At 40.4% G+C, this 26861-nt stretch overlaps 1 protein-coding gene and 2 non-coding genes across 7 annotated transcripts in view; all 3 read left to right on the top strand.

Moving 5' to 3' along the window:
• Mitofilin (inner membrane mitochondrial protein mitofilin) overlaps positions 1-26861 on the top strand; it is a 54497-nt gene that overhangs the window by 9848 nt on the left and 17788 nt on the right. The window contains exons 2-9 of one of the 5 annotated variants that reach the window (XM_067104195.1): positions 2045-2194; positions 3807-3981; positions 4353-4385; positions 13993-14088; positions 20263-20298; positions 20902-20988; positions 21195-21486; positions 24968-25137. In XM_067104195.1, coding sequence (XP_066960296.1) covers positions 2045-2194; positions 3807-3981; positions 4353-4385; positions 13993-14088; positions 20263-20298; positions 20902-20988; positions 21195-21486; positions 24968-25137 — 1039 coding nt within the window. Of the gene's footprint in view, positions 1-2044; positions 2195-3806; positions 3982-4352; positions 4386-13974; positions 14089-20262; positions 20299-20901; positions 20989-21194; positions 21487-24967; positions 25138-26861 lie in introns of all 5 variants that reach the window. The other 4 variants (XM_067104194.1, XM_067104196.1, XM_067104197.1 and 1 more) reach the window with 4 other exon arrangements.
• LOC136839080 (U6 spliceosomal RNA) lies at positions 7842-7949 on the top strand. Its single transcript, XR_010853198.1, has one exon. It is a non-coding gene; the product is annotated as a U6 spliceosomal RNA (small nuclear RNA).
• On the top strand, positions 9468-9586 carry LOC136839087 (5S ribosomal RNA). The gene has a single exon (XR_010853205.1). It is a non-coding gene; the product is annotated as a 5S ribosomal RNA (ribosomal RNA).

Below are 26861 nucleotides of genomic sequence, written 5' to 3'. Positions count from 1 at the left end.
GGGCTCTCGGGAGCCAGAGGAGTCTCGGGTGCAAGAGGATGCTCAGAAGAAGATGCCTTAGACGAAGAGCGCTTACGAGAAGCAGGATACTTGGAAGCTGCTCTCTGACTCTCTACCAAGGGAGGAACGAAAGGAAAACGTTCCGGACTGTCCCAGTGACTGCAAGATGGGAGACAACTGCAAACAGGTTTCTTGAATTTTTTACACGGTACTGGAGGAGAATGAGACACATCACCCGTACGCCTTTTCAAAGGGCGCGATTCATCCCCAAAATGCCATTGGTGTCTTGGAGAAGAATCAGCCGAGCTACATGAAAGACGATGCACATCCAGGGATACGCCTTTCCAGTGGGGTTTGGCTGCAACCTGGGATTCAACAACAGGTTCAACCGAGGGGGTGACTACCCAAGGGCAGACCCCACTAACCTCCCTTAGGCTACCAGTTTGACTCCTCCCAGGTTTAGGGGAGTATGACATTGACCTTTGGTTAGGAGAATAGGCAGGACGGGAAGCCACCTCCTCCACCAACACATCACTGACACTAGGTGCAATCAGGCTCTTTGCCGACACTGCACTGGCACTAGGAGTAACAGGGCACTCTGAATCACTCTTATTGCCCATAAGGACCTTATCCGAAGAGGCTAATTGCGCAATAGATTCAACAATCAATTCGAACCTTTTATCAATTTTACACTCAAAGCTGGCAGTGGTGTTGGGTTTGGAAGCGAGAGACCCAGGTAAAGGAGTAGGTTGCATAGCAGGAGAACTGGGTACAGTATCAACAGAGCAGGAACGTCAATCTCGACATTAGCATTATCAATATCATGATCAATAGGAGATCCCTGACTAGCTGAAGACTTACTAATCCGTCTGGCTGTCGCTTTTCTCTGTTATCTCTAGCCTGTTTGTAGTATATATTTTGAATATAAAAGTTTAATATATACTTATTTTTTGTTGGTTCTATTTAATATCATTATTCATTTTTTACAGTCATACTTTAACACTGAATTGTACTAGTATATCATCATTTACCTATTCATTATCAGTCATATCATTAATTTATATATTTCACCTTCATTACAGCGCTGAATAATCCTGAGGGGTTCCAGCGCTTAGTCTTCAAGACCTAAATTTCATAATCAATCAATTAGTCTACACATTCATTACATTGTAAGTCTTCTGAACAAATTTGTCCCCTACAATCCGTGCAGATAGAATGTGAATCGTAAGATTCCTCAGTTAAACGCTAGTTGAACTTGAGTCTGACATATGGAAAAAACAAGTCAACTAAAATCACAATTGGTAAATAAGGAAAGTCGTTATAAAGAGAATCGCAATAAAGGTAAAAAAACAGAGTCTAACTCTATCTAATAATGCCGAAAGGCTATCAGAGCAAGAATACTTCACCAAATACGATGAGAAATCAATAGGAATTCCAAAATCAGAGCTGCTGCTTAAAGCTGGTGTACAGCCATTAGCCGGCAGATATAAATTGAATACTTTTGCTAGTTGTTCCTCTCTTACCCCAAAAGTGGGCAGGGTTAGTCACCTAGCCAAACAAAATAGCGCCACCTGGTAATATCAAAATTTTTATCTGCCGGTTAATAGAAACTGTAACAATGTAATTACAGTACTTGGTAAGTTACTAATATAAAAAGTACCTTCAAGCTCCATTCATGCAGATAGTCATGAGTTAACACCAGTCAAAAAAGTCATGAGTTGTAAACACAAATCAAAAAGTAAACAAATTGTTACCTAATTACTGTAGTTTTGCAAATCTTTTCCACCAAAGGCTCAAGTGTGATAGTTGTTGGCATGGAAGAGGTGACCAAGTTATACCCACATGAAGAGTAGGGTTCAGCTCTGTGGAGTTATTCATGCACGTAGATATAAACGGTATGCTTCTTGATGTAATCCTTGAATGCTTGTTTGATTATTCAGTAGGTAAATTTATGATTTTCGTTTTACTTTTCACTATTTTAGTAAATAATAATTCAAACTTTTGTCTCAAAATAAAGGATTAATGCTAATTAACAACTTTTCAGGTTGTCCGAGCTGGAGGTGGACGACGGTTACAATCCACCTACTCAGGAGGTGGAGGAGGTAGTGGCAAGGTGTTGATAGGAGCGGCTGTAGCAACAACTGGAGTTGCGGGTGTTGTTGGCTACTCATCTTGGAGCCCTGAAAATAGAAAGGTGAATTACTGTTAGTTGTAAGATATCTAGAAAATATTCAAGTTCAGGCTGTGGTATAGATTCTTTGTTTCTTTGGTCACAACTGGAGCAGCACTGATCAGCTCCTAGTGTTCCTCCATCCGAGCTTGTTCTGTGAGCTGGGAGATTTTAGAGGATCTCACATGGTTGTTGGTCAACAGGAACCACTTCACAGCAGTTCTCTGAACTGGCTTGCAGCCATATTGGAGGGGGATCAAGGTGCATACCTGAGGGGCTCATTCATCTCAGGTGTGTGGGATGAGGATTATCCTCATCTATACATCAACTTTTTGAAAAGATAAGTGGTGCTGCAAGCCCTACAATTCCAGGACTGTTTGATAAGTCATTCCATACTGTTGTTGAGTGACAGTGCATCTGAAGTGAATTAGTTAACAAGCAAGGGAAAAGGGATGGACAGCTCACCATGCTGCCTACCATTAGCAAGATGCATTTCTTGATGGAGGAATGTTTTGGTGGACCAGTTCAGTTACCAGGAACATGTATTAGAGACTTGGTAATCTTTACATCTTTGGGGGTAAGGACGGCTGTTTGAGCTCCCAGAATAACTGTTGACCAACCTAGTTTCCATGTTGTTAGGGAGCACTTAGTGTTCTGATCTCCATTACCATATCCCTGTTTGTTTATGGAAAACTCCTCCCAGCACTCCTGGGATTTTCTGGACTCCTATACTTCTCTGCTCTCTCGCTGTTAATCACTCTGAGGCTCAGGTACCCTGGTGTCTCCTTGTGATCTATGCTGAGTGGGTTTTTTCCTGTTCTACTGGCTGTTGCCAGTCTCCTAGAGAGTGTGCATATGGCACACACTTCCGTCCAGGTTAAGTCAACCATCTTATGTGTTGATGCAGGGACTCTCGCTCTCATCGGGCTTTTGTTTAGCAGATCGGGAACCCCTTTGTCTACCTTCGTTGGATGAAGTTCCTCTTGGTTATCATGGTGGAAAGCTAACTGCTTGGAAGGGATTTGACAGACTGAAGGGTACAGATCTCACAAGAGGAAATCGTGAGGATGTGAAGGCTCAGCAGGAATTAATTGATGATAAAGCTTGCAAAACATCAACTTACAGTTATCAGATATTTATGTTAAGAATTTGGGATAGTAAGAGACTAAGTGGAACTTGGGTAAAATGTACTCACCATAATGTTATTTTCATTATAAGGATGTGAATTCATTATGAGATTTTGAAACATCTGCAGAAACTCAGGAGATTGCAGCTTGTTAAGAAAGAGGGAGGAAAGGGCATAGTGAGTAAGGCATACATGATGTGTGGGAAAAGAGAGGATATTGATTAGAACTGAAATCTAGAGTTATATAAATATCTGAGCATTCATTGATGATGGCAGTCTTAAATATTGAAACATATTTTGTTTCATTGGTCTTTACTCGAAAGTCTTGATGTCCAGACTTAGACATTCATCCATTATGTAAGCGGTTTTATGTTTAAAGGGCTATTAGTTGCTGATGTTAAACACCTGTGCTGCTGTATTCTTAATTTGTCTTTTCTTTAGGATCTTCATGAAAAATTTACCGTATTGAATTGTGTGGTATTGAATGAATATGATTTTTGTTGCCAACAGGGCGTGGAAAAGGTCATTCCTGGTTCTGGCATTGTTCTGGGGAAAATCCTTGGACCTTTGCCTGAGTCAGAACCTCCAAAACCTCCAAAGCCTGATGTAGGGTTAGTGCGCAAGAAGCTTGAACGTGAAAAGAAGAAGAAGAAAGAAGAGCCTGAAATTGAAGAAGCAAAACCAGGTAAGTTTATGGATTAGAATATTTTTAAGTGCATGTGACCTGTGTAAACACTGATTTTATTTTATGGTATAGGTACTGTAGTAGGATCTCTAATAATTTCAATTTTAACTTACCTGTATTTTTTAATGAAATCAAGTGCATAGATTATTAGTAAAATGGCAAAATTATGCAAGTAATACCAAGAGATATTTGATGCCTTATGCTATGAACATCATTTGGGTGTTTGAAGATTCCCTTTTAATAATAGCTAAGTACTAGGTCATATTGTTATTTCCATGAAAGTAAGAAGCTCTACAAGTTTCTTTTCTCTTGATAATGTAGAATTAGAATGTTTACCACTCCTGTTAGCCCCCTTTTTCTTTGTTTGTTAGAGCCTGTTCCTGTTGTTGAAGATGTCTCTCCTGGTAAGATTTGCATGAGCTTTATAGTATTGCAGGATTGTGCATATTGAAAGTGTTCTTTCTTTAGCTTTATTGTTTGATGCTCAAGTTTTGTGTGTTAGTTGAATTACCCTGTCTTTGCCTCACTTTATTTTTGAGTAGATGAAAATTATTTTTTGAAATGTTTTTTGTAGAATTACAGACTCAAGTGTGAAAACTGTTGCTTCAATGGTGTGAAGTAGCAAATTTTATTTTTTTGGAATGGAAATCTTTATGCCATGATTTGCAAACCCCTTGCAGATCATGTCACCTCTTAGGTGTAAACATGTAGGACATGCATTCAAAAACATCCACAGTATTTTTATTACTTTGTATCTGTTGAGTAGTAGATTGTTTTGAGGAAATACAGCTAAGCAACATGTAGCATGTGCTGTTTAAAGAGTGGGGATGTTGCACCAGTCTCTGATACAAGGCATTTTGAAAATGTTTGTGCATGGGTTCATTAAGGCTTTGCTAACCAAATTCAATATAAAATTTGCCTGGGTTTCATCTTTACCATACCATCTTGGTAAAAGAATTGTGCTCTTCTGTCATAGAGATCTGCCTTCACAAGCTTTGACACTTTGTTGAAAAGCAATCATACTTTTACTGATTTCACATTTTTATCATGTATAAAACAAGTGATTTTTCATGTCAAGTTATGGGTCTTGGAATAAGGAAAGAAAAAAGAATTAAAGCAAAATGCTGCCTGTTCATTTATCATGGCAGATGTTATTTAAAGTAAACTTGTTCCAGCAGGGTAAAATTAAAGCTGGACTTCTGTGTAGAAAGACATTAGGGGGAATGTATGAATATTAAAAGGCAGAGCAATGCTCTAAGGGCTAAAAGATGTTATGAACATCTGTTTTGACTGAAAGCCATTCCCCCACACCATTGATGGGTTTAATGTACACTTCAGTTGGAAATTTGTAAGGCAGTTGTAGGTTTTACATTTGAACAAGTCCGGATAGTCTTAAAATGGTGTAAGTAGTCAGGGGATGACAGGAGGTGTAGTGTATTAAGATGTAGGCTTTGAGAGCCAGCAGGGATTAGGGTAACTCAGTGAATGGTTTTATGTATACAGTACTTTGAATAGACTACATTTTATGAAATGTGTATTTGAGGCACATAAAAGCTCTAGATCCAGTTGATTTCTTGTATTACATGCTGGGTTCTTACAGTATTATTAAGATAACATGATACATTTTGAAAATTTTTTTTGCAAAATTGTTGAAGCCTTGCATATTTCATATTGTGATTATAGATTAAGATTTGAGAAGTGCATGCATTGCCTTCAAATAGCAATCTCTTAGCTATGAATGTTCTGCAAATAGGAACTGATGTAGAATGGGGCCAAGTATTGCTGAATGACCTTGGCTTTAGTGCTGAGGCTTTGGCCTTAGATATACATCCATCCATCCATCCATAAACTGAAACTGAAACTCTTTAGGATAGAGACCAAATAGATTTTAAATGGCTTGGTATTGCAAAGTCCCACCTTGTTTCAGAAGTGATTGATGGTAGGTATCCTTAGCACTTATCTTTTAATGACCTGCCAAAGAAAGGTGAACTCTGTATGCCAGTATTGTATGATTTATTTAATTTATATTTCACTATTTTCACTATTTCACTGGAGAATATTTATTTATCTTTTTTAAGGACGTTTTGTTCATGAGACTTACCCGTCAGATATATATATAGCTGTAGTCTCCGAAGTCCGACAGAATTTCAAAATTCGCTGCACACGCAGTGGCCGGGCAGGTGGTTAGTACCCATTCCCGCCGCTGGGAGGCGGGTATCAGGAACCATTCCCATTTTCTATTCAGATTTTCTCTGTCGCCGGACTGTCAACACCTGTTGTCAGTTCCTCCGCCATTTGGATTTCGAATTTTGTTGTCACTTAAGTATTTTGGTTGTTTTTTGGTATACGACTGGATCTGTGACTTGGCATACGCTCTTTGTGGACCGTTTTGATTTTGCTTTTGACTTTTCTTATAATTAAGATGTCTTACCTCTAGCTATCGAGTCTGTAGCTTGGGTGAATGTAAGGTGAGGCTATCGAAGACTTCGATAGTTCCTCACACTTTATGTATGATATGTAAGGGTGTTCAATGCTCTATGATAATCGGTATAATGAATGTGAGGGATTATCTGAGGGTGAGTGGAAGAAATATGAAGCCTATATGCTTAAATTGGAGCGTGATAGGTTGAGGAGATCTTCCTCCTTGGGTGCATCCTTAGATGGACAGTCAGGGTTTTTTCCTACTAGTAACCCTGTAGTTAATTTTAGTACTAACCCTGTAGTTTGTTGCTGCAGAAGGTAATACCCTGGCTCTCGTGTTGGAGTCAATGCGTGCTCTTGAAACTAAAGTGAATGCAATTCAAACTCAAAGTGTTAGTGCTAGTGCCCCTAGTGTTGTGGAGGGGGCGTCAGATCGGCCCTATAATGCCTCTAGGCCTGGACCTCTGTCGAACTCCCAGGACCAGGGAGGGGGCATGTCGAAAGCCGCATGAGGGTTACGGGGGCTTCCCACCGATCTGGCGTCCCTTCGGCAGGTCCTGATGACGCTACCCAGGCTGCCAGGGATCGTGCACAGGCACGCATCCTGAAGGATTGCTTCTCGTCCTCCGACACGTCCTCCCGCCTCGGGTTGGAACTCTCGGTTGGACTCTCGCCCTCTTAAGAGAAGCTTAGAGGAGAGGGGCGCTTCACGTCCCCTTCCTCTAGACGTTTGTGCTCTTCCCCGAAAGTTGCGTGGATATTCCTCCGCAGAAGAGAATAAAGTGTTTTTCGGATGATGACGCTACTCGACCCCCCTGTCGCGCTAAGGCAAGGGCTAGAGCTTCTTCCCCTGTGAGAAGGAAGTATACGTCTCTCGCCCCTTTCCTTCTCTCAGGTTCAGCCCTTCTCCCGAGAGAGTTGCTGCTCCTACGCGTAAGATTTTGTTGGGTTTGCAACAACAACTGGATGTTCTCATGAACCTTTCAAGTTTCGAAACTGCCTGTTAAGAGGTACAGACTTTCACCTTCGTCTCCTGCTTCGTCTTCCTCGTCTGCTAGATGCTTTGGAGTTTCTCGTCTGTCGTCTAGAGAGAGTGTTTAGTGGCTTCCTAATCGTCTTCCCCGATTTGAGGTGTTGGACTTTTCTCTTGACTCGCGCCAGGAGCGCGTCGTGTCTTGCTCTTCGTGCGCTTCTCACGCTTCACGCCCTCACCTTGGCGCTCGGCGGGTGCCTAGCCATGACGCGCGCGCCACACGCTGTGACTCTCTTCTAGTTCTTGCCACGGAGCCTCTCGCGCGTCACGCCATGACGCTCCGCGCCATGACGCTCCGCGCTCTCTTCGCCGTATAGCTTCAAGTCTTGTGTTGACGCCACTCCAGTTGTACATCATGTCGCACAACTACCCGCTTCAACTTCTGATGTCCTTCTTGATTTACCCAGTACTTGCTTCGGCAGTACATATACTAAAATTGGAACGATACAGAGAAGATTAGCATGGCCCCTGCGCAAGGATGACACGCAAAAATCGTGAAGCGTTCCCGCATTTTTATGTTTACTATCGTACTCTAGTTGACGACTTCTTCGTTCGCGGGAGTTCCCGCTTACGTATCGGCGAATCGGAACCACTTTCACCACTCACTCAAGACCCGCCAGCTGGGGTAGAACATCCTCTTTCGTCACAGCCTTTGGATGAAGAGAAACATCTTTCGTCTTCTTCTTCTTCTGATTATCAGACTTTGGCTTTTTCTTAAGGATCTGTTTCCTGAGACTTTTCAACCTTCGGCTCCTCTCTCCACCTTCGCAGTTGTCTTTGTCTTAAGGGGCGTTTGACGAAAAATCGGAAAATCAAAATTTTCTGGGATTTTTTTTATATGGCATCATACATATCCTGACTATCTTCTCAGAAAGTTTTATTTAAAATTCGCCATAGTTAGGAGTTATAAACAAAAACAGTAACCCTATCATAGACAAAATTACATTTTTCGTATAATGTAATAATATTGTCAGTATATCGGTGGTAATTTCCTTTTAGCTATGAAATAATAATATCTAATGCGTTATCTGGCAACCCTGTGGACCTAGTACGCATCAGCGAAAGATAGGAATGCCGCAGGGCAGTCAGTAGCAGTCAGTCAGTAGCAGCTCAGAGCCTGACCAAGTAAGACGTCGCGCTGCCCAACCTGACCCGTGTTTTGACACTCGCTTCATTTAGCTTCATTTAGCTAAGTTATATTACTTTGCAAGTCTATTCTTATATTTTTTGGCTTTTCAATATGTCATAAAAACATCAAACTGTGTAACAGCAAGCAAATAAATACACAGAGAAGCAAAAAATATCGTATTTCTCAAAACTAAAGTTATCGACATTCAAACTGAATCTCCTTCATAATGAATGCACCGATCTCATTGATACAAAAAGTAAACGAAAGCTAAATAAATTGCCTACAAACAAAGGGGCTTCCATGGGAAGCAACACGAGACCCGCACCACGAGAGAGAGTTTTTTTCCCGAAGGAATGTCACTTCCAAGAGAGGTAGCAAGTGACTCCTTTCATCTCCAGACTCCATTAGCAACCAGGCTTCATTTTGCACAAGCCTGGAAAGAGTGAGGGGCAGACGTTTGGTCCCTCCTACTGTTAGAGAGAGGTTACTTGATTCCCTTCCTGTCTCCTCCTCCTTTGTTTTTTGTTTCCCAATTGCCATCCTGTCAAACAGAAAATTCTGTTTGACCTGCTCGAACAGATGTTCGAGCGGACAGCAGTGGAACAGGTCTTGGACTCGCTGTTCCCCGGGATTTTACTACAGATTGTTTCTAGTCCCAAAACTTTCAGTAGGCTGGAGACCCGTCTTGGACGTCAACAGGTCGAACAACTTGGTCCGGAAGGAAAAGTTCTAGATGAAGACCTCGCAGTCAATACTAGGAGCCCTTCATCCCGGGGATTGGATGGTATCTTTGGATCTCCAAGATACTTATCTTCACGCCCAATTCATCCACGTTCGATGAAGTATCTCAGGTTGTCTTGGGGACTAGGCGTACCAGTTCAGGGCTCTCTGCTTTGGACTCTGCACAACGGCCATACCACGTTGAAAGCACCGCTTTTCGTCCGATCAGCGAAGTTAAGCAACGTTGGGTCTGGTCAGTACTTGGATGGGTGACCGCCTGGGAACACCAGATGCTGTTGGCGTCACATTTTGCTCCGAGGGTGTTTACACTTCTCATGAAAAACGTTGCGATGCAGTTGCACCTGTCGCACGTCAGGATCTCACTCTACTTGGACGACTGGTTGATTCGAGCGTCGTCGAAGCGAAGGTATCTGGAGGACCTTCAGTTGACTCTGCAACTCGTGAAGTCCCTGGGACTTCTGGTCTGTGGAAAAGTCGCAGCTGATCCCCTCACTGTCCATTGTGTCTGGGAATTCAGATGTATTCAGCGGCTTTTATAGCGTCTCCGGCGCAAGAACGGCAACTTCTATGTACGAAAAAGTCTCGGCCTTCTTGGAAAAGGAAACATGCTCGGTGAGGGAATGAATGAGTCTGCTGGGGACCATTTCCTCGCTGGAGAAGTTTGTTTCACTGGGGAGTCTGCATCTCAGGCCTCTTCAGTTCTTTCTGTTGGAGAACTGGCAAAGCAAGGAAGACTTGAAAGAGGAATTGAGAATTCTTCCTTCTATAAAAGAGGATCTGTAGTGGTGGCTTGATCCAACGAAATTGCAGGAAGGGATCTCCCTCAAGCTTCTGAACCCCAACCTAGTGTTGTTTTTCTGACGGGTCGTCAACAGGTTGGGGGGCAACACTAGAGGGAGAGGAAGTGGTAGGAACCTGGAGAGAGGAACAGGTGTCCTGGCACATCAACTTCAAAGATTTGGCGGCTATCTTTTAGCTCTCCAATTCTTGAGGTCCAAGTTTGCAATCGTGTAGTTCTAGCAAACTCGGACAATACTACTTGTTCCCTGTTCAGCCTTGCAAGAGAGATTATTCTTTGAGCCTATGCTCGCAACATTTCGATTCTCACAAGTTTTGTTGCAGGGGTCGAAAATGTTCGAGCAGACCTGCTCTGTTGGCGCCATCAACTCCTGCCGAAGGAATGGACCCTTCATCAGAAGGTTTGCCAAGATTTTTGGAAATTTTGGGGTCGCCATCTTGTGGATCTTTTCACGACCTCAAGAACAGCGAGGCTCCTCTATAAAGCTCATCTGTACTTTCGACCGGGGGCAGTTGCGATAGATGCTCTTCTCTGGGATTGAACGGGAATAGATGTTTACGCCTTTTCCCCGTTCTAAATTCTGGGAGAAGTCATACGCAAGTTCGCGGCCTCACAAGGGGCGAGGATGTCTCTCATCCCCACGTTTTGGCCTTGAACCACTGGTTCACGGAGTTTCTCTTCTGGTTGGTAGACGTTCCGAGGACCCTTCCTATGAGAGCAGACCTGCTCATACAAACCCACTTAAGATATCTTGAATCTCCCGCTCTGAACCTGACTGCTTTCAGACTATCGAAACTTGGTCAGAGCGAAGGGGTTTTTCTGGCCAGGTGGCACGGGCCATCGCTAGAGCCAGAAGTTCTTCATCTAAAAGGATATATCTAGTGAAGTGAGCAACCTTCAAAGGTTGGTGTAGAAAGAAGGGCTTTTCCTCTTCCTCTATCACTGTGAGCCAGGTTGCGGATTTTCTCCTTTACTTAAGAGAAAAACTCGGTATAGCAGTTCCGACTATCAAGTGTTATCGAAGCATGCTTTCGATTGTTTTCAGACACAGAGGATTAGATTTGTCTGACAATAAGGACCTCCACGATATTACGAGCTCTTTCAAGACGTCCAAGGTTCCTCAGCTAATTCCCCCTGCTTGGAACTTGGACGTAGTGCTCAAGTTTTTGATGTTTAGTCCTTTTGAGCCTCTCCACTCTGCATCTCTTAAGGATGTTACTCAAAAACTGCATTCCTCACGGCTCTGGCGACGGCGAAGAGAGTGAGCGAAGTTCGAGGCCGTCATGTGGGCTTCAAGGAACACAATGCTGTCTATTCTTTAAGCCCTAAGTTCTTGGCTAAGAATGATAGGTCTTCTAACCCTTGGCCTAGACACTTTGAAATTAAAGGTTTAGCAGACCTTATTGGACAGGAACCTGAGGGAGTTCTATGTCCAGTTAGAGCTCTCAAGTACTACCTTAAAAAAACACAGGACACTCGTGGTCCCTCGGATAATTTATGGTGTTCTGTGAGGCAACCAGTTAAACCTATGTCGAAGAATGCACTGGCATTCTTCATTAGGGACGTCATTAAGGACGCACACTCTAGTTGTGACGACTCAACTTCAAGTTGTTGAGAGTTAACGCTCACGAGGTGAGGGCAGTTGCTACCTCCATGGCGTTCAAGAAAAATATGGTACTCAGTGACATTCTCAGTGCCACATTTTGGCGAAGTCAATTCGGTGTTTGCCTCACACTCTTGGCAAGATGTTTAGGTAGCATACGAAAATTGCTTTTCGCTGGGACCATACATTGCTGCTTCAGCAACCTTGGGGACTGGGGGTAACTCTGATCCTATCCCCTTTTAATTGTGTTTTTATGGTTGTTGGGTTGACTACTGGAGGCAGTCTTCCCAATCCTTTGCAAACTAACGCTTTAGGTGTTGGTTAGGTGGTTAGTAATGCTCTTTTGTCCTCTTTGTATGGTCTATGATCTAGTCACATTGTGGTCACGCCCCCGTTGACAGATCATCTAGAAGTCGCCAGCTATATAGGTCACTACCTCGCTGGGGTCTCTAGTAAAGCAGAAGCAGACTAGTGACAGTAACCACTCAGTCAGCTACGCTATCAGATAAGGAACCAAAATAATTTTACCAATAATTGGCTTTTTCCTAATTCTTGGCTGTCTCTACCCCCTCCAAAGGTGGTATTCAGCTATATATATATCTGACGGGTAAGTCTCATGAACAAAATGATATTTTAATGATAAAATAAAGTTTGTTCATACTTACCTGGCAGATATATATATTCATATTGCCCTCCCTCCTCCCCAGGAGTCAGTGGCGTTAGAAAATCTGAATAGAAAATGGGAATGGTTCCTGATACCGCCTCCCAGCGGCGGGGAATGGGTACTAACCACCTGCCCGGCCACTGCGTGTGCCGCGAATTTTGAAATTCTGTCGGACTTCTCGAGAATACAGCTATATATATATCTGCCAGGTAAGTATGAACAAACTTTATTTTATCATTAAAATATCATTTTTGTCCTTAATTCATTATGGGGTTTGGCTATGTTTTGATGAGCCGATTTCATAGGCGGTTAAATCAGACATTTTTGTTAGGAGGTTATTGATTAAACTAAGGTTGTCCAGAAGCTAACAAAGAGAAGAAATCACATTGATAGTGGGTTTCAAGAAATCATGGTTATGTAAGCAATATGGAAAGAATGAGTTTTAAAATGTGGTTATGGCATGGTTATGGCACTCTTGATAGTGCCTGGGTAAAAAGGTCATTTTATTTATGTGGTTGCCCACCATCAAGCCTGAACTGTAAGTGAGGCTTTGCACCCTGAAGATAAACTTCAGGCAGAACCAGCTAATGGACTGGATGGGAATGGCCGAGGAAAATTTTGTTTGCCATTGATAATTAACTCCTGGTGGGTGACAAATTTCCTTGGGCATTTAAGCCTGGGAGTATTATTGCTAAGATTCTTGTAGAACTGAAATATTACCATCTAAGATGAGAAACTGGGATTGAAATAAATTCTTTATACCTTTAGTATGAGTTTCTGCATTGAATGTAGTGTCCTGGAAGATTTGCAATAATATACAAATTTTCAAGACTTAGAATTAATTACTGAAGTCTAATTATTGGCAGTACAATGGAAAACCAGCCATATCATTAACTACAAGGATGTGTAAATTAAAAATAAACTAAAGAGTTATTTTGAAGGTGTAAGTAAATTGTAATCTAGATACTGGATCACATAATTTTTTTGCATGGTTTGTAGAATGGTCAATAAAACCTGGTGTCACAACAGCTAGGTTATTGACATATCCATTTGCAGAATTATTTTCAGATTAATGCTGCCGGTACAGTATAATAGAAGTGCAACATTGGTTGCATTTGGACCAAACTGTCATCTGCCTGTCAGTGTATGTTTGACCTATGGGTATTTATGTTCTGGCAATTACAGTGTGCAGTACAGGTATCTGCAAGTATCAAGTACTAACTTAGAGAATACTTTGTATTGTTGAATACTGGCCCCTGTCATTGTCTTATACTTCAGAATATAGTAGTGTTTGCAGTATCAGAAATTGGATACAGCCAAGATGGATTTACTGAAACTTAGTTTATGTTTACTTGACTGTATATAGACCATGAGGGTGTGTGTATTTTCTTTAATTTTCTTTTGGACTGAGTGGTGTTGGTTTGGATGTTTTCAAGCCTTGGTTTTTAATTTTTCCCTAAATTTTGGTCTTAGATTATTTGAGTGGTTTTCCAATGCTAATTGTTTCAGTTCTGCTATCTAAAGTTAAGATTTTTTGTTTAGTGTAGGTATACTACTACTCCCCTGGTTTCTAATGTGTGTTACTTAATGTGTTTAATGCAAGCTATCGAATCTGTCCCAGAACCAGGAGCAGCTAGCACAGAAGCTGGTGAGACACAAAGTGTGGATAATGCAAGCCCAGTTATAGATGAACAAGCTCCAGCTGATGCCCTTGGAGGTTCGTGAGTAGTTTTGTACAGCAGTTTGTAAATAGAGAATATTAATGGCAACTGTCACACAATTTTGGGCACAGTCTTAGTGTCTGTTATTAATGTTTAACCTTTTTCTGAATTTAGATTTGTAGTGTCCTTTAAAAAAAATGTTTGTACTAAATATTGTTTTTATATAAGTAACCTAACAAGTAATTACATAGCTATAGATTCCTCTTGCATGGCAGCTTAAAATTCAAAAATTTGCGGCTCAGACTTGAAAGTTTAGTGCAGGTGACTGGCTGGTCCTGCCCACTAACGGGAATACCAGGAATGACTTAGCAGACAGTCTCATTCTGTTTCTGGCGGTGCTCGAGTAAACACCAAGTGTCAATGGCAGCTTTGTTCTTAAATTTTCTGGTCGGAAACCAGATTTTGGTGAAGTAATATTGCTGATTTTGGGTAGCCTTCAAGCCTACAGCTCTCAGGATCAGTATTTTATTATTTTGTTATTAAGATCTCATTCAAGTTTATCATATTTCGCTACACTAGTGAATTCGCAATCAAATTGTTTTACTACCTGTAGTATAGTTTACTGCACTTCCACCTTTACTGGTTAACATAATAAAACGTAAACATTACGTTTGTTGCTGAACCAATATTTACGGTAATGAATTACTTATCTGCAAGTCTCAATTAATGTTTGTAAGGATTTGAGACATGTCTATAGGACGATACTTTGTGCACTTCAGCTATTGTCAGTAAAGGTTAACTTTCCTTTTCTGAATAGCTGGCCTGACATTTTTGGTAGTAAATACAAATCTGAAAGTCTCAAGGTTGGACAGGAGTTGAGTATGTCTGTATGATGGTACTTAGTGTACTTCGACCTGTGTCGTTAAAGGTTAACTTTTCTTTTTCCAAGTAGCGTAATAAACTTAAATATTACAGTTGCTACGTCATTTACCGATTAGCGTAATATAACGTAAATATTGCGTTCTTTTCAGAACCAATATTTTCAACATTGAATACATATCTGCAATCTCGAATTATGTTGGTTAGGATTTGAGGTATATTTGTATGATGGTACTCTGTGTACTTCATAACATTTGTCTGTAAAGAATTAATTAAACATCTCATTATTACACTTTCTTTTGCAGAGAACTGAAAAGTGTAAGGGCAGGAATGCAGTAGGAGAGAATTGTGCTAAATGTTTTGGTTTCAATGAGCTTTAGGAAAAGAAGACGTTCTTGACAGCCAAGAACTCTGCTCTGGTACTTGCTTCAGCAGTACATATACCAAACAAGGATGACACGAATCGTGAAGAGTTCCACATTTTTTAGCTCATACTATGAGTGCCCAGTAGCTCTCGCCAGCCCAAAGTGTTGTGCAGTGGAGGAGGTGGCTACTCATCCCATGATTCTCCTAGACAAAGGTCCCTGCCAGACTTCCCAGCACCGGGGAGGAGTCATACTGGAATTCCAAGAGAGGTCGGGGGGTTTACACGGGTAGTCGCCTCCTCAGTTTAGCCTGTTGTCCAGTCCCAGGTATCGACAAACAGCCACTGGTAAGGCTTCTTGATGGATGTGTAGTGGGGGAGGCAACTGCTCGTCCCGCTGACTCTGCTATACGAAGGTCCCTGTCAGACTCCTCTACACCTGGGAGGAGGCAAACAGGAGGTTGGGGGGTGTGCCCATGGTAGTCTCCCCTTCAGCCAAGCCTGTTGTTCGTAAATCCCAGGACTTGGTCCCAACAGACAGCCATTGGAAAGGCGTCTTATTGGATGTTTGGTGGAGGAGGTGGCTATCTGGCCCTATCGGTTCTCCTAAACCCAGTCCCTTTCAGACCCACCTAAACCTGGGAGCCTACTAGTGGCTGATGCCAGTCTCTCTTTAGCTTGCCTTGTCTCTTCTGAGAACATACCGTTGTTCTTTTTTTAAGCGCAATTTCCAATTGAACGCTTAACTCCGGTGTTCAAGTGGCCGACTCTAGTCTCTGATCATCAGGTGTCCTTCTTCAGTATTGGCCTCCCTCCTTTGAGTACCATACAACAGCTCTCAGGCAGTTTTGTCTCTTCAGCCTGTTCCACCTTCGCCTAGAGTTCTAGATGGGCCGAATTGCTCCCTTTTGTGACATTAGTTAGCGTCTCAAAGCACGGGCCTTTGCAGACAGGGACTTTTGTGTATGAATTTATGAGCTTATAGAAGAAAGCTGTCACCTCTACAGGGAGTTGGGAGTCTGACTTTGGTTTTTAAGGGAGCAAGACAAGCATATTTTTTTGTCCTTCCCTCCCTCTGATGCTTAGAATTAGTCCTCCTGGTTGAAGTTCTTGTCAAGCTTTTGAAGTAAGGGTCTTTCTTGACTGACATCAAGAGCAGGGGTTAATAAGATTGGAGTCTCTCAAGTGTTGCCAAGAGACGTCGCTTCGCAGCTATTTTCAGAAAGCATATATCCTCCGTCCAGTTTTTCCTTTGGTATGATGATATCTTCCCCCCTGAGTGTTCTTAAATGAAAAAACTTTTCTTGGGCTCCAGGCAGAAGGAAGTGCCATGAACCCTCTCTAGTGGCACCAGTTCCTGAGCGCCTGATCATCTTCAGAGCTCCTGACACCAGCTTTTTTTCTGGCGCCTGGTGCTGAATCCCGAGTGCCTGACACCTGTTCCAGAGCGTTTGGCTCTTTCTAGCCATACTAGGCTCCAACTGCTGAATGCATAGTTCCTTTTCGGAAGTTTTTTTTTCTTTTAGAGCATTGTGTTGGACTGTAGCAGAAGTTTTGTTCATGACCATTGTTATCCCATGGCCAGGCTCGTGTATCTTATGGACTTTCCAAGTTCCTATAAGCGTGTCAGATATTAGTTTTTAATCATGTACAGTTCTGCATATGTTGTCAGTCCATACGAGGTGTCATCGAGTCCACGCAAAGCGTTATTGGGTTAAGAAGTCGATCCCCCCCTGATGGCCATGTGTCCGTGATTGTCAAGTATTGACAGGGTTGGCAGCTAGTTCACTTAGTTGTCTGCAAGTCTGTATGAGGATCTAAAAGTTTGTTCACTTGCAGAGATCAACTGAACAGTTCAGTTGTCAATTCTCCAGGGCGATTGGGTGGAGTTCCTGGATATGTAGCGTAATTCATGTCCACATACAAACTCCGAAAGATATCAGACCCCTCCTATGAGACAGGGTCTTCCAGTGCGGGGATTGAGGCTTCGACATCTATGGCATAAGACTTTTCTCGAATCCTTGCTCTGCTTACTGTTGTCTTTCTTTTTGACCATGAGCTTCAGCCTGTCCCACAAGACCAATAGAGACAAGTTTCCCAAAGACCCAGTTTTTAGTTGGACCTATGGTGGTATCTGTCCAAATTTAGACTTTTGAAGAAGTCCCTTATCATGAGACTAGTCTTAGACTGCTTCTCACTCCTTGTTCAAGTAGAGGGACCTGCTCAGGGAACCAGGATTTTCTGGGACATATCCCTGGGGGAACGAACCTTCACATGTATGCCAGAGAGCTGAGAGCCATTCGCTTAAGGCTTCAGTTTCTTTCTTGATCCTCAGTCACTCCCAGACTGTGGCATTCCTTTAGACAAGATAGCAGTCCTTACTTTTTTACATTAGCTCACCAAGTGACAAGAGGGTGTTTCTGTGGACAATAAGTCGACTTTTTTCTAGTCCAGTTGGAATTTCTGGTGGATGAACTGAACCGTCAGAAACTCACCCTTACTCTGGAGTGGATCTTGAATCCCCTGAACTGTCGGGTTATGTGCTTCTATGGGGCAGGCTGATCTTGACTGTCTGCCACCTTAAAGGAATCTCCTAGTATGGGCAACAGACACCATACTGCAAGATCGTTTTCCAACCTGAACCTCTTAGTTCTTTCATCGTTTGACATGGTCAAGGAAGGGCTGAACTTTCTCAGGCTTGTCAAAACATTATGACGTTCCTCGTAGGCCCACTTTGAACCATAATTTATGGTTCCCAAACTGCTATGGTTGATTGGTGGACTCTCCAAGAATTCTTCCACTATTTGTTTCTTCTTGAACAACCTCACTTCAAGAGGCACCACCAAAGGTGGTCCGCTTTTATGTGGACAGGCTTGAGGGCTGTCCCGGTGCTTGTCAGGAAGGGGGCTTTTTTAGAGGTGCTACAAGAGATTTTTGAAAGATGCAGACGTCATCTTCTAGCTCAGTCTACCAAACTAAGTGAATGATGTTCCGAATTGGGTCTCTCAGACTACAAGTTTCTTCTTCTGAGTCACTTATGACTCATGGCAACATTGCCTTTTTCATCGGAGAGGATATAGAATCTAATGTTCCTCCTTTTAGGGGTATCGAGCTACATCTGACTCAGTTATGCAGTTTGCTCGTTTACCCTGGGTGTTTTTAACTGAGAACAAGGACCCTTTCATGACCTGGAACCTTTCTCTCCTTCTCCAGAACTTAATGGAAGAGAAGACAGTCTTGACAGCCAGGGACAGTGCTCCAGGCTCCCAGGAACACCCTCCAGCCCGAGCCTTTACCTCATCTGACTTCCAGTTCGCCTGGCTCCAGCTCTGCCTCTGCCCCGAGCGCCTAGGAGTGCCCACCAGCTGCTGACTGATTAGTTATCTGGTGGCCAGCTCAGCTGGCGCAACCTATATCCTGGCGCCAGCTCAGTACACCCAGCTCCTGGCGCCAGCTTCCGATCGTCTGGCACCAAATCTCCCCACATCCTTGGCTCTGGGAAAGAGTAGGAAGCTCTCTTTTATGTTGGAGTTTCCAGGTTTTACCTGAGGAGGATTGGAAGCACAGGGGGCCATTCATAACCTTTAGTGCCCTGACAAGGACCCTTTTTTTTGCCCTCTTAAGAATGCATGGTTCTTCTTCATGTATGGACTTAGCCTATGAGACCATTCTGAGTGTCAGGAGAGCATTGGGCCTACTTTTAAGTGAAAGCTAAAGATTTCAGAACGAGCCCTACCTCATTAGTCTTCTTGCATGTACTCCCCGTACGTCCATCATACAATCAACCTACTGGAAGTGTAATCGATTTTTGCTTCTCACCTCTTCAGAAAAGTTTAAACATTGTTAAAAATTTTTGTAGTACCTTGTGATTAATAGTAACTGGCTTGGCATCGTGGAAGGAAGCATAGGATTCTCTCCTATTATCTCTTCACCTTGTAGTAGGGTGCTGAGTTTTGTGAGAGCCGGAGGTTACAATGTACCTGGAGCACCCACCACTCTCACTGGATGGGTCGTGGTCTTTATTTCAGTGCAGGTGATAGTATTATCTGTTTTTTTTTTTATTGTGGTATTATCTGTTTTTTTTTATTGTGGTACTGCACCGAGGGCAAGGGCACTTTGAAGTTTTTGCTAGCCTTCGGTTAACTCCTTCACTGCAAAACTTCCAGTTATGCTTTGCTAGCCATCGGACTTCTTCGCTGCAAAGCTCCCAACAAGTAGCAGATGGTCCTGGTTCTACCGCCACATCACTACAAGTTAAGTTGAGCACCAACCAGAGGCAGTTTTCTACTGTATGCTCTCTTAACTAATAAGGAACGACAAGCATTGTTTTCAGTGTTAACAACTTTTTCTATTCCAAATTCACTACATGTCTTAATGGTTTGGAGTAGAGTATGTCCATGTATCCCACCTCCTGTCAGTGTGGGAATCAGCTGTTAATTACTTGGTAAGTTACTTATATGAAAATTAAATTTTTATGAGAAAATAAAGTTTTATATATACTTACCAAGTAATTACATGATCGAAGCCCTCCCTCCTCCCCTCCAGTGGACATATGGCATAAACAGAATGAGGTTGTCTGCTAAGTCGTTCCTGGTATTCCTGTTAGTGGGCGGGACCAATCATCTGCATTAAACTTTGAAGTGTTACCTGCGAATTTTTGAATTTTTAGTTGCCATGCAAGGGGAAACTATAACTATGTAATTTCTTGGTAAGTATATATAAAACTTTATTATATCATAAAAATGTCATTTTATTGCCTAATGTTAAACTGTTTTTCATAGAACATTGCTAGTTACACATCATTGATGTGAGGCTGGGAAATTAGTTTTTTTTTTATAATAGTATCAAATTTCTTACATTATGTTGACTTCTAGAACTAAAAAAAAAAAATTTTCTTACCAGCGATATGTGCAGTAGGTATGGTCATTCCTCAGGAGGTTGATAGTCATTTAATTTTACTTCAGCTTATTATGTTTATTTGTTTCAGGTATTTCTCCTGAAATAGTTGGAGGAGAGACCACTGGTAAGTTGATTTTGTGTCTTTCAAAGAGATATATTGTCATACCAGAAGAAGCTTTTGGAAAGAAGGCCCCAATAGCCTACATTTGACGCATTACACTTTTTTTTTTTTTTCTTTGTATCTTTTGTGTTTTTTCCAACATTCTGTGGCCTTGTAATTAGGCAGCTGTTTTCCAAGCACATCCAGATATTGGTCATTTAACTAATTGTTATGACTATAAGGATACTTCAAAAAATTGATGTGCTATATCTTCTCTACTATTTTCCATTTTACCATCAAGTTTGTTATTATTGGCCAGTATCACCAGACTAATATTCTCTATAGCCTTGTGTTATTTGAGAAATTGCTGAGAAGCTTTATCATTTTTATGTAATGCAGGTTAAATAAGTTTAGACCATATATTGCAAAAGTATAGGAAATATTTTCTGTTAAATAGATAATACTGCTGAAGAACAGAAACCCTGTTTTAAAAGTAATTTTGAGTTAGCAGAAGATATCTTTTTTTCATTGTATTGATACTTCATTAAAATTATTATATAGTAGTGGGCTGTATGATTGAGATTTCAAGTTTATTTTTATACGAGACATTTTATATTTTTATTTCAGCCACAGGATTGACCATCATTACAACAACAGGTCATGACACCAAGCCAGAATCGATCCCAGCCGCTTCTCTTGAAGAAGCGAAGCCAGGTACCTCACCCATTTCTCTGAAGTTTATCTGTTGTTTTTCTGACTTTCATCACATAGACATTGAACTTTAATAAAAAGTGATTTTAATTTCAATCTTTTATGTTGTCCCATGTTTTTGTAATCATTTGTTCATTCATGAGGTAATTCCTTCTTTGTAGTATGACAATGAAGACTGACTTTTCTTTTCTTTATTTAACCTTAAATAGCAGTGTCTGATTTGGAGGAGAGGTTAGCATCTGGCGAAGTAGCAGAAGGTGTTGAAAATGCTGCTCTTGTGCAAACCCTTGATGATCTTGCAGCACTTGCTCAAAATCAGATTACCTCTGCATTGGTAGCTGCAGAGGATGCTGCAGTCATCATTCGAAAGCATGCGGAAAAGGCTTATCAGGCCATAGATGCTGGCCAGGATAAAGAACTGCTGTTTGCTGCTGTTTCAGAGTTGTCAGCCAAGAGATCAGAAGTTGTTCAAGCTGCCCAAGAAAAGATTGCTGCAGCTGTGTAAGTAGAGTTAAAGCATTATGACCTAGTGTACTAAGACTCATTTCAAACTGTTCTTGTATTTGCAAAGCAAATATTTTTACTTGATGAAGTTTGTGAAAAAAAATTTTACATACTGTAAAGCACCTACAGATAAGTATAGTATATGAATATGTGTTATGTTTCTATGAGAGTAGGTAGTAAACAAACCTTTTAAAATACCGTAAGAGAGTTGAGAATATTATGTGATCTGGTCAGATAACCTACATCCCTATATACTGTGGTGAGGTAAATATGCAGTTTAATATCCTGATCTTTATTGTTATGGATTCAGATAAAGCCTAAAGATTGACTGATGTGCAGTTTACAGGATGCTTTCGTATTTTTAAGTCCTTTTTATTACTGTTATAAAGTAGTTTAACCAAACCAAATTGAAATGCATAATATTTCTAGTATTTCATAGGGCTAGCTCAAGGGTTTTCTCTGTGAAACTGGAATTTGGATGAAGACAAAGTTGAAATGCTTAAACAGATTTGTGGAAAGAGACCATATAGAATGGTTGGTTAGTAAAACCAGAGTGCATATATTGGGGGCTGAAGAGATGGTATAAAGAATATTAGTACTGTCTACAGAACACTTACCCAAGATGTACATTGGGGTTTAAACCTTGGTTTGGGCATGATGCTAGAAATTCTGAAGGGGTCCACTCAAATCCAAGGTCTACCAGTTTCTGTGTATGTGGTTCTGAAATGCAACTTAGCTGTATAGCATATTTTTCCTGACTGTGAAAGTACAGTAATACCACCTTACTGTACATTGTTAATTCACTCCAAGACATGCAAATTTGATAGAAAAATTACCTAGGTCAAAAAAACTTTTTAAACAAAATTACCTAGGTACCCTATAAACCCTTATAGGCAACTCTATAATGTTGCTTATTCTTGTACACTGTACAATGAGTTCTTTGATAGGTAAACATACAGCTGTCCTCTAAATACAGTAGATTTATTCATCAGTGTGTGTCACTGTACCCGGTCATGAATGATGTCGATGTGTTTGACTAGCTATGGTGGTGACAACGTTTTAATTATTTTGGGGGGTTTTATCATAGCCACCTTGTTTTCCCATGGAATAGCATCAGCACAAGCACTGGAAACTTGCTTTGAAGCCATGTCACTAATTATTCAAGATTTAAATTCAATTTCAAATAAGAAATTGTAAGTTAAGTATACCTTAGTTTAACCAGACCACTGAGCAGATTAACAGCTCCCTAGGGCTGGCCTGAAGGATTAGACTTATTTTGCGTGGCTATGAACCAATTGGTTACCTAGCAACGGGACCTACAGCTTATTGTGGAATCCGAACCACATTACACCGAGAAATGAATTTCTATCACCAGAAATAAATTCCTCTAATTCTTCATTAGCCGGCCAGGGACTCAAACTTGGGCCTAGCAGAGTGCTAGCCGAGAACTCTACCGACTCGTCCAACGAGGAACTATAATAAATTGTAAATACTGTAACTTGCATGCAAGCTAAAGTTTGAATTTGCTGCCAAGAACTAATGTTGCCACACAGCCAAACACTGGAAGTAGACCATCGTGTACAACATATTTTATACTGTCATACCTTGCTTAATACTGTAATCTGTTCCAGAAAGTTGTCCTTTACCTGAGCAAATTTTCTCATAAGAAATAATGGGAGGTAGATTCATCCATTCCAGTCTTCCAAAAACATACACAAAAGTAATAAATTTAACAAATGCAGAACTAGTTCTCACTCTACCAGTAATTGAGAGAGTTGATGGTATGTTATAGGTTGTGAGAAAAGTGAAGAGGAGGAGAGATGTTTTTGTTTGGAAGGGGAGTCCCCCTCCATAAAAATGGTGGGCAGGTGTGTTTCTTAGTTTCTCATTTCTGTCACTTTCTACTCTCTTTTTTTTTTTTTTTTTTTTTTTTTTTTTTTGAGAACGACTTTGTTTCTTATTCACCAAAAAGTGTTCCAGTGATGTTGCCTTTCGTGCATTTTAAAATTTTCTTGAAATAAGAGAGCATTGTCATTACTTTGTGGTTAAGCTTCAATGACTGGACCAACATATGTCAAAGTTACTCCTATATAAAAAAAACTTTACATTTGTATGCCTAGTAAAGGTGCAATTTACTAAAAAAATAATTGCTATATCTTATTGTTTACATCTGTTGTGATTTAAATGAGCATCCAGTATTGTTTCAGTGTTTTATGTAGACAAGTACCGTATTTGATGGCTTATAAGACGCATGTCTGCATAGGACGCACCCCAATTTCAGCAGGACATTGAGGGAAAAAAAATGTTTCCTAGCCTATGCTCATATGATTTTGGTAAGTAAAAACTATAGTATTAGATTATCATATGCATATTGTTTCTTACCAACAGAATCAACAAAAATATTAATAAAGAAGTTATTTACCATATTTATATTTATCAAAATATGTATTATACAATGAGCCATTTACTACGATCGAATGTTTCGTCTGCTGCTGAAAGCTACCTCATAGGTTTACCAATAGATTGCAACACATTTATTTGTAAACATTGTTTCTTACCGGCAGAATCAACAAAAACATTAATAAAGATGTTATATACCTACGGTAATATATGTTATATATATCCATTATATATTTTAAAAGTATGCAGTCGAAGCCATGTTGTTATGCGTAAAGAGAATGTTAGCAGGAATTGCCAACTACCAACTGAACGAAGCCTTGTTATCCGTAAAGCTCTCGAGATAATCACCAATAGGTGGCAGCACACGTACTGTAAGTCTGTAAGTGTGGAATGCGGCGATCCACTGTAGACGACGATGATGATATTAACACATTTTAATGAAAATATCGATGATAACAACGTAGATATTGATTATAATACTAGCAGTAGTAATTGCGGTTATGGTAAGTGTGATAATGATAAATAATTATAATAAACTTTGGTTTTTAATAGGTTATTAGGATAACACCGAATGTTAGGCTAGGCTACAACATCTACGTGACGTTTCATGTATAATTTCGGCCAAAATTCTTAAATTTTGAGCCTACATTATGTACATAGGACACAGGGGGATTTTTTAGGTAATTTTTTTATTAAAAAAGTGCGTCTTATACGCCGTCAAATACGGTACTATGGTGTAATGAGACCTCTGAGTGGCATTACTAGACTTATAGAGCCCTCCCTAATGATCTGTTCTAAAGTGAAAATTGAAAATGACTTGGGATAGTAAAATGAGTTAGATATCTAAGTGAGACAGGACCACTGGAAGATGAAAAGTAAAAGGACGAAAGCAATGCAGCTGGGGTTGAAGGGATGCTACGAAGAACCTATAATATTGTTTGCAGTGTGCCTGCCAAGTCATACCTCATATTTTACTGTTTGATTGCAGCATCATAAAATTTGTATATTTTAGTAGAGTCATAATAATCTTGAAATGCAGCCTTTTATTTATAATTTTAACCTTTTCTTTCTAATATAGGAATACTATAGAACAACTCAAGGAACAAATTAAGAGTGGTTATGAATCTAAACTCACTAAAGACAACAAAGCCATCATAGCTGCTGAAGAGAAATTAGGAGACCTGAAGTATGCAGTAGAGAACATCAAAGCACTTATATCTGAATCAGAACGTGATGGGAAAGTTGTCAGTAAGTGTTGATTGGACATTTTTTGTATTAAGATCCCAAGTATATATATTTTGGTAGGTAAGTTATTTTGCTTAAATCTGTTTGTTATATTTTTTCTTTGTAGCCCAGTTATTTGTCAGTATAATCATGTAATGAATGGAGCCTTTGGGTTATTACTGCTCTGTATTTGTGGTGTGTGGTAAGGGAAACTTTGATACCTTATTACTGTGAAGAATTGTAAACATTAACTGATCAGTCATATGTATTAATTTTTATTTGTATGAGGTATTTTTGTTCTTATGCTCATATATTCGAGCAAAAGCAATGCCTTTGTCAAGCCTTTGCCAAGTGTGATTTTGAATCCTAATTACCATATAAAGTACACTTGAAACCATATACTTGTGATTACTACAAAGAACTTTGATTAGACCAATCAGTTACACATCTTGATTATTTCCGAAGTGAGAGGTGAAAATTAGAATCAGAGTTTTTAGTGGACAGCCAGGTAGAACCCATTAAGTTATGAAAGGTAGTTTATCCAGACTATCTAATTAAAATTCTGACTGACCACGAAGGTGGAGTAAGAGATAAAAAAATAAATGGCAGAAGCACTGTGGTGTAGGCTGAATTCATGGTGCAAAGATCATTAAGTATTGCCTATATAGTGACAGACAAGCACAATATATGCAGTCTCTCTTCTGCTGGCCCTATAGGGAGTTAGCACTGTCAATGCACCTCACATGGTGCACTGTAGGCATTACTAAAGGGTATGCGCAGTATCCCTTCAGCCCTTAGCTGCACACTTACCCTTTTGCTGTTTTTACTTCTGTTCCTGCATCCTCCAGTCTTTCTGTCAAACCCCTCTGACTGTTACTTCTTAGTGCAACTGTGAGGTTTTTCTCCCAGTTCCACTTTTAGAACCTTGTAATTCAACTTTTTCTAAATCTCTCTTATCTTACTTTCCAACTGCTTCTGACTCCCTCTTTTCACTGTCTTAAGCACTACATGGCAGACAGTGCCCCAGTGCTTGGCTTGACAGTCTGAGTTTCATAAAATCAAATTATATCCCTTCAGCTGGAGGTATGTAATTAAACAAGGCTAAATGTCTGTAATACTTGGTCAGGTAAAAATATTATCAATATAGTCCTTGTGTTTTTAAAGTAGCTTGGATCTTAGTTTTTTTTTTACATATATTTAACTTCATGGTGCTGATGGTTGACTTTTATATATTTATTTTTTTTTGTTAAATGGTCTTTGGTCTGACAAAGAAATAAATAGTTAAGATGAAAATGTTAATTAGAAGTTTGAGAACACATTAAATATCCGAAAGTAGGTCTTATCAACATTATACATTCCAGTAAGTTTGAGTAAGTTACATTTAAAGAATTGTAGCATGTTAGTATAAAGAAATTAAGGACTAAGAAATGAAGGTGAAGAATAGTGGGGGAAATGTAAAAGCTGCAGTAAGAAAAGTAGTTTTATAAAATGAAAGTTTATTGGCAAGCTAAAATACAGGCAGATTTGGGCATGTGGCAAGTCAGTTACGTGAGTAGTGAATAATAGTAGTGCATTGTAGTTATGTAAATTGCTATTTATTTCACTTTTCTTAAGGTAGTCTGCTGGAGAAGCAGAACTATTTCCACATATTTAAGTAGTTCAACCAGTCAAATTTTTAGACTTGCAATGGTGTCTTAAGTATTTTTTATTTATTGATAGAGTTGAAAATGAAAGCAGTGAAAATTTGA

The sequence above is a fragment of the Macrobrachium rosenbergii genome, chromosome 5, assembly GCF_040412425.1.
Source record: "Macrobrachium rosenbergii isolate ZJJX-2024 chromosome 5, ASM4041242v1, whole genome shotgun sequence".
NCBI lineage: Eukaryota > Metazoa > Arthropoda > Malacostraca > Decapoda > Palaemonidae > Macrobrachium > Macrobrachium rosenbergii.
The sequence above is the reverse complement of the archived record's forward strand: the minus strand, read 5'-3'. Positions and strand labels throughout refer to the sequence as shown.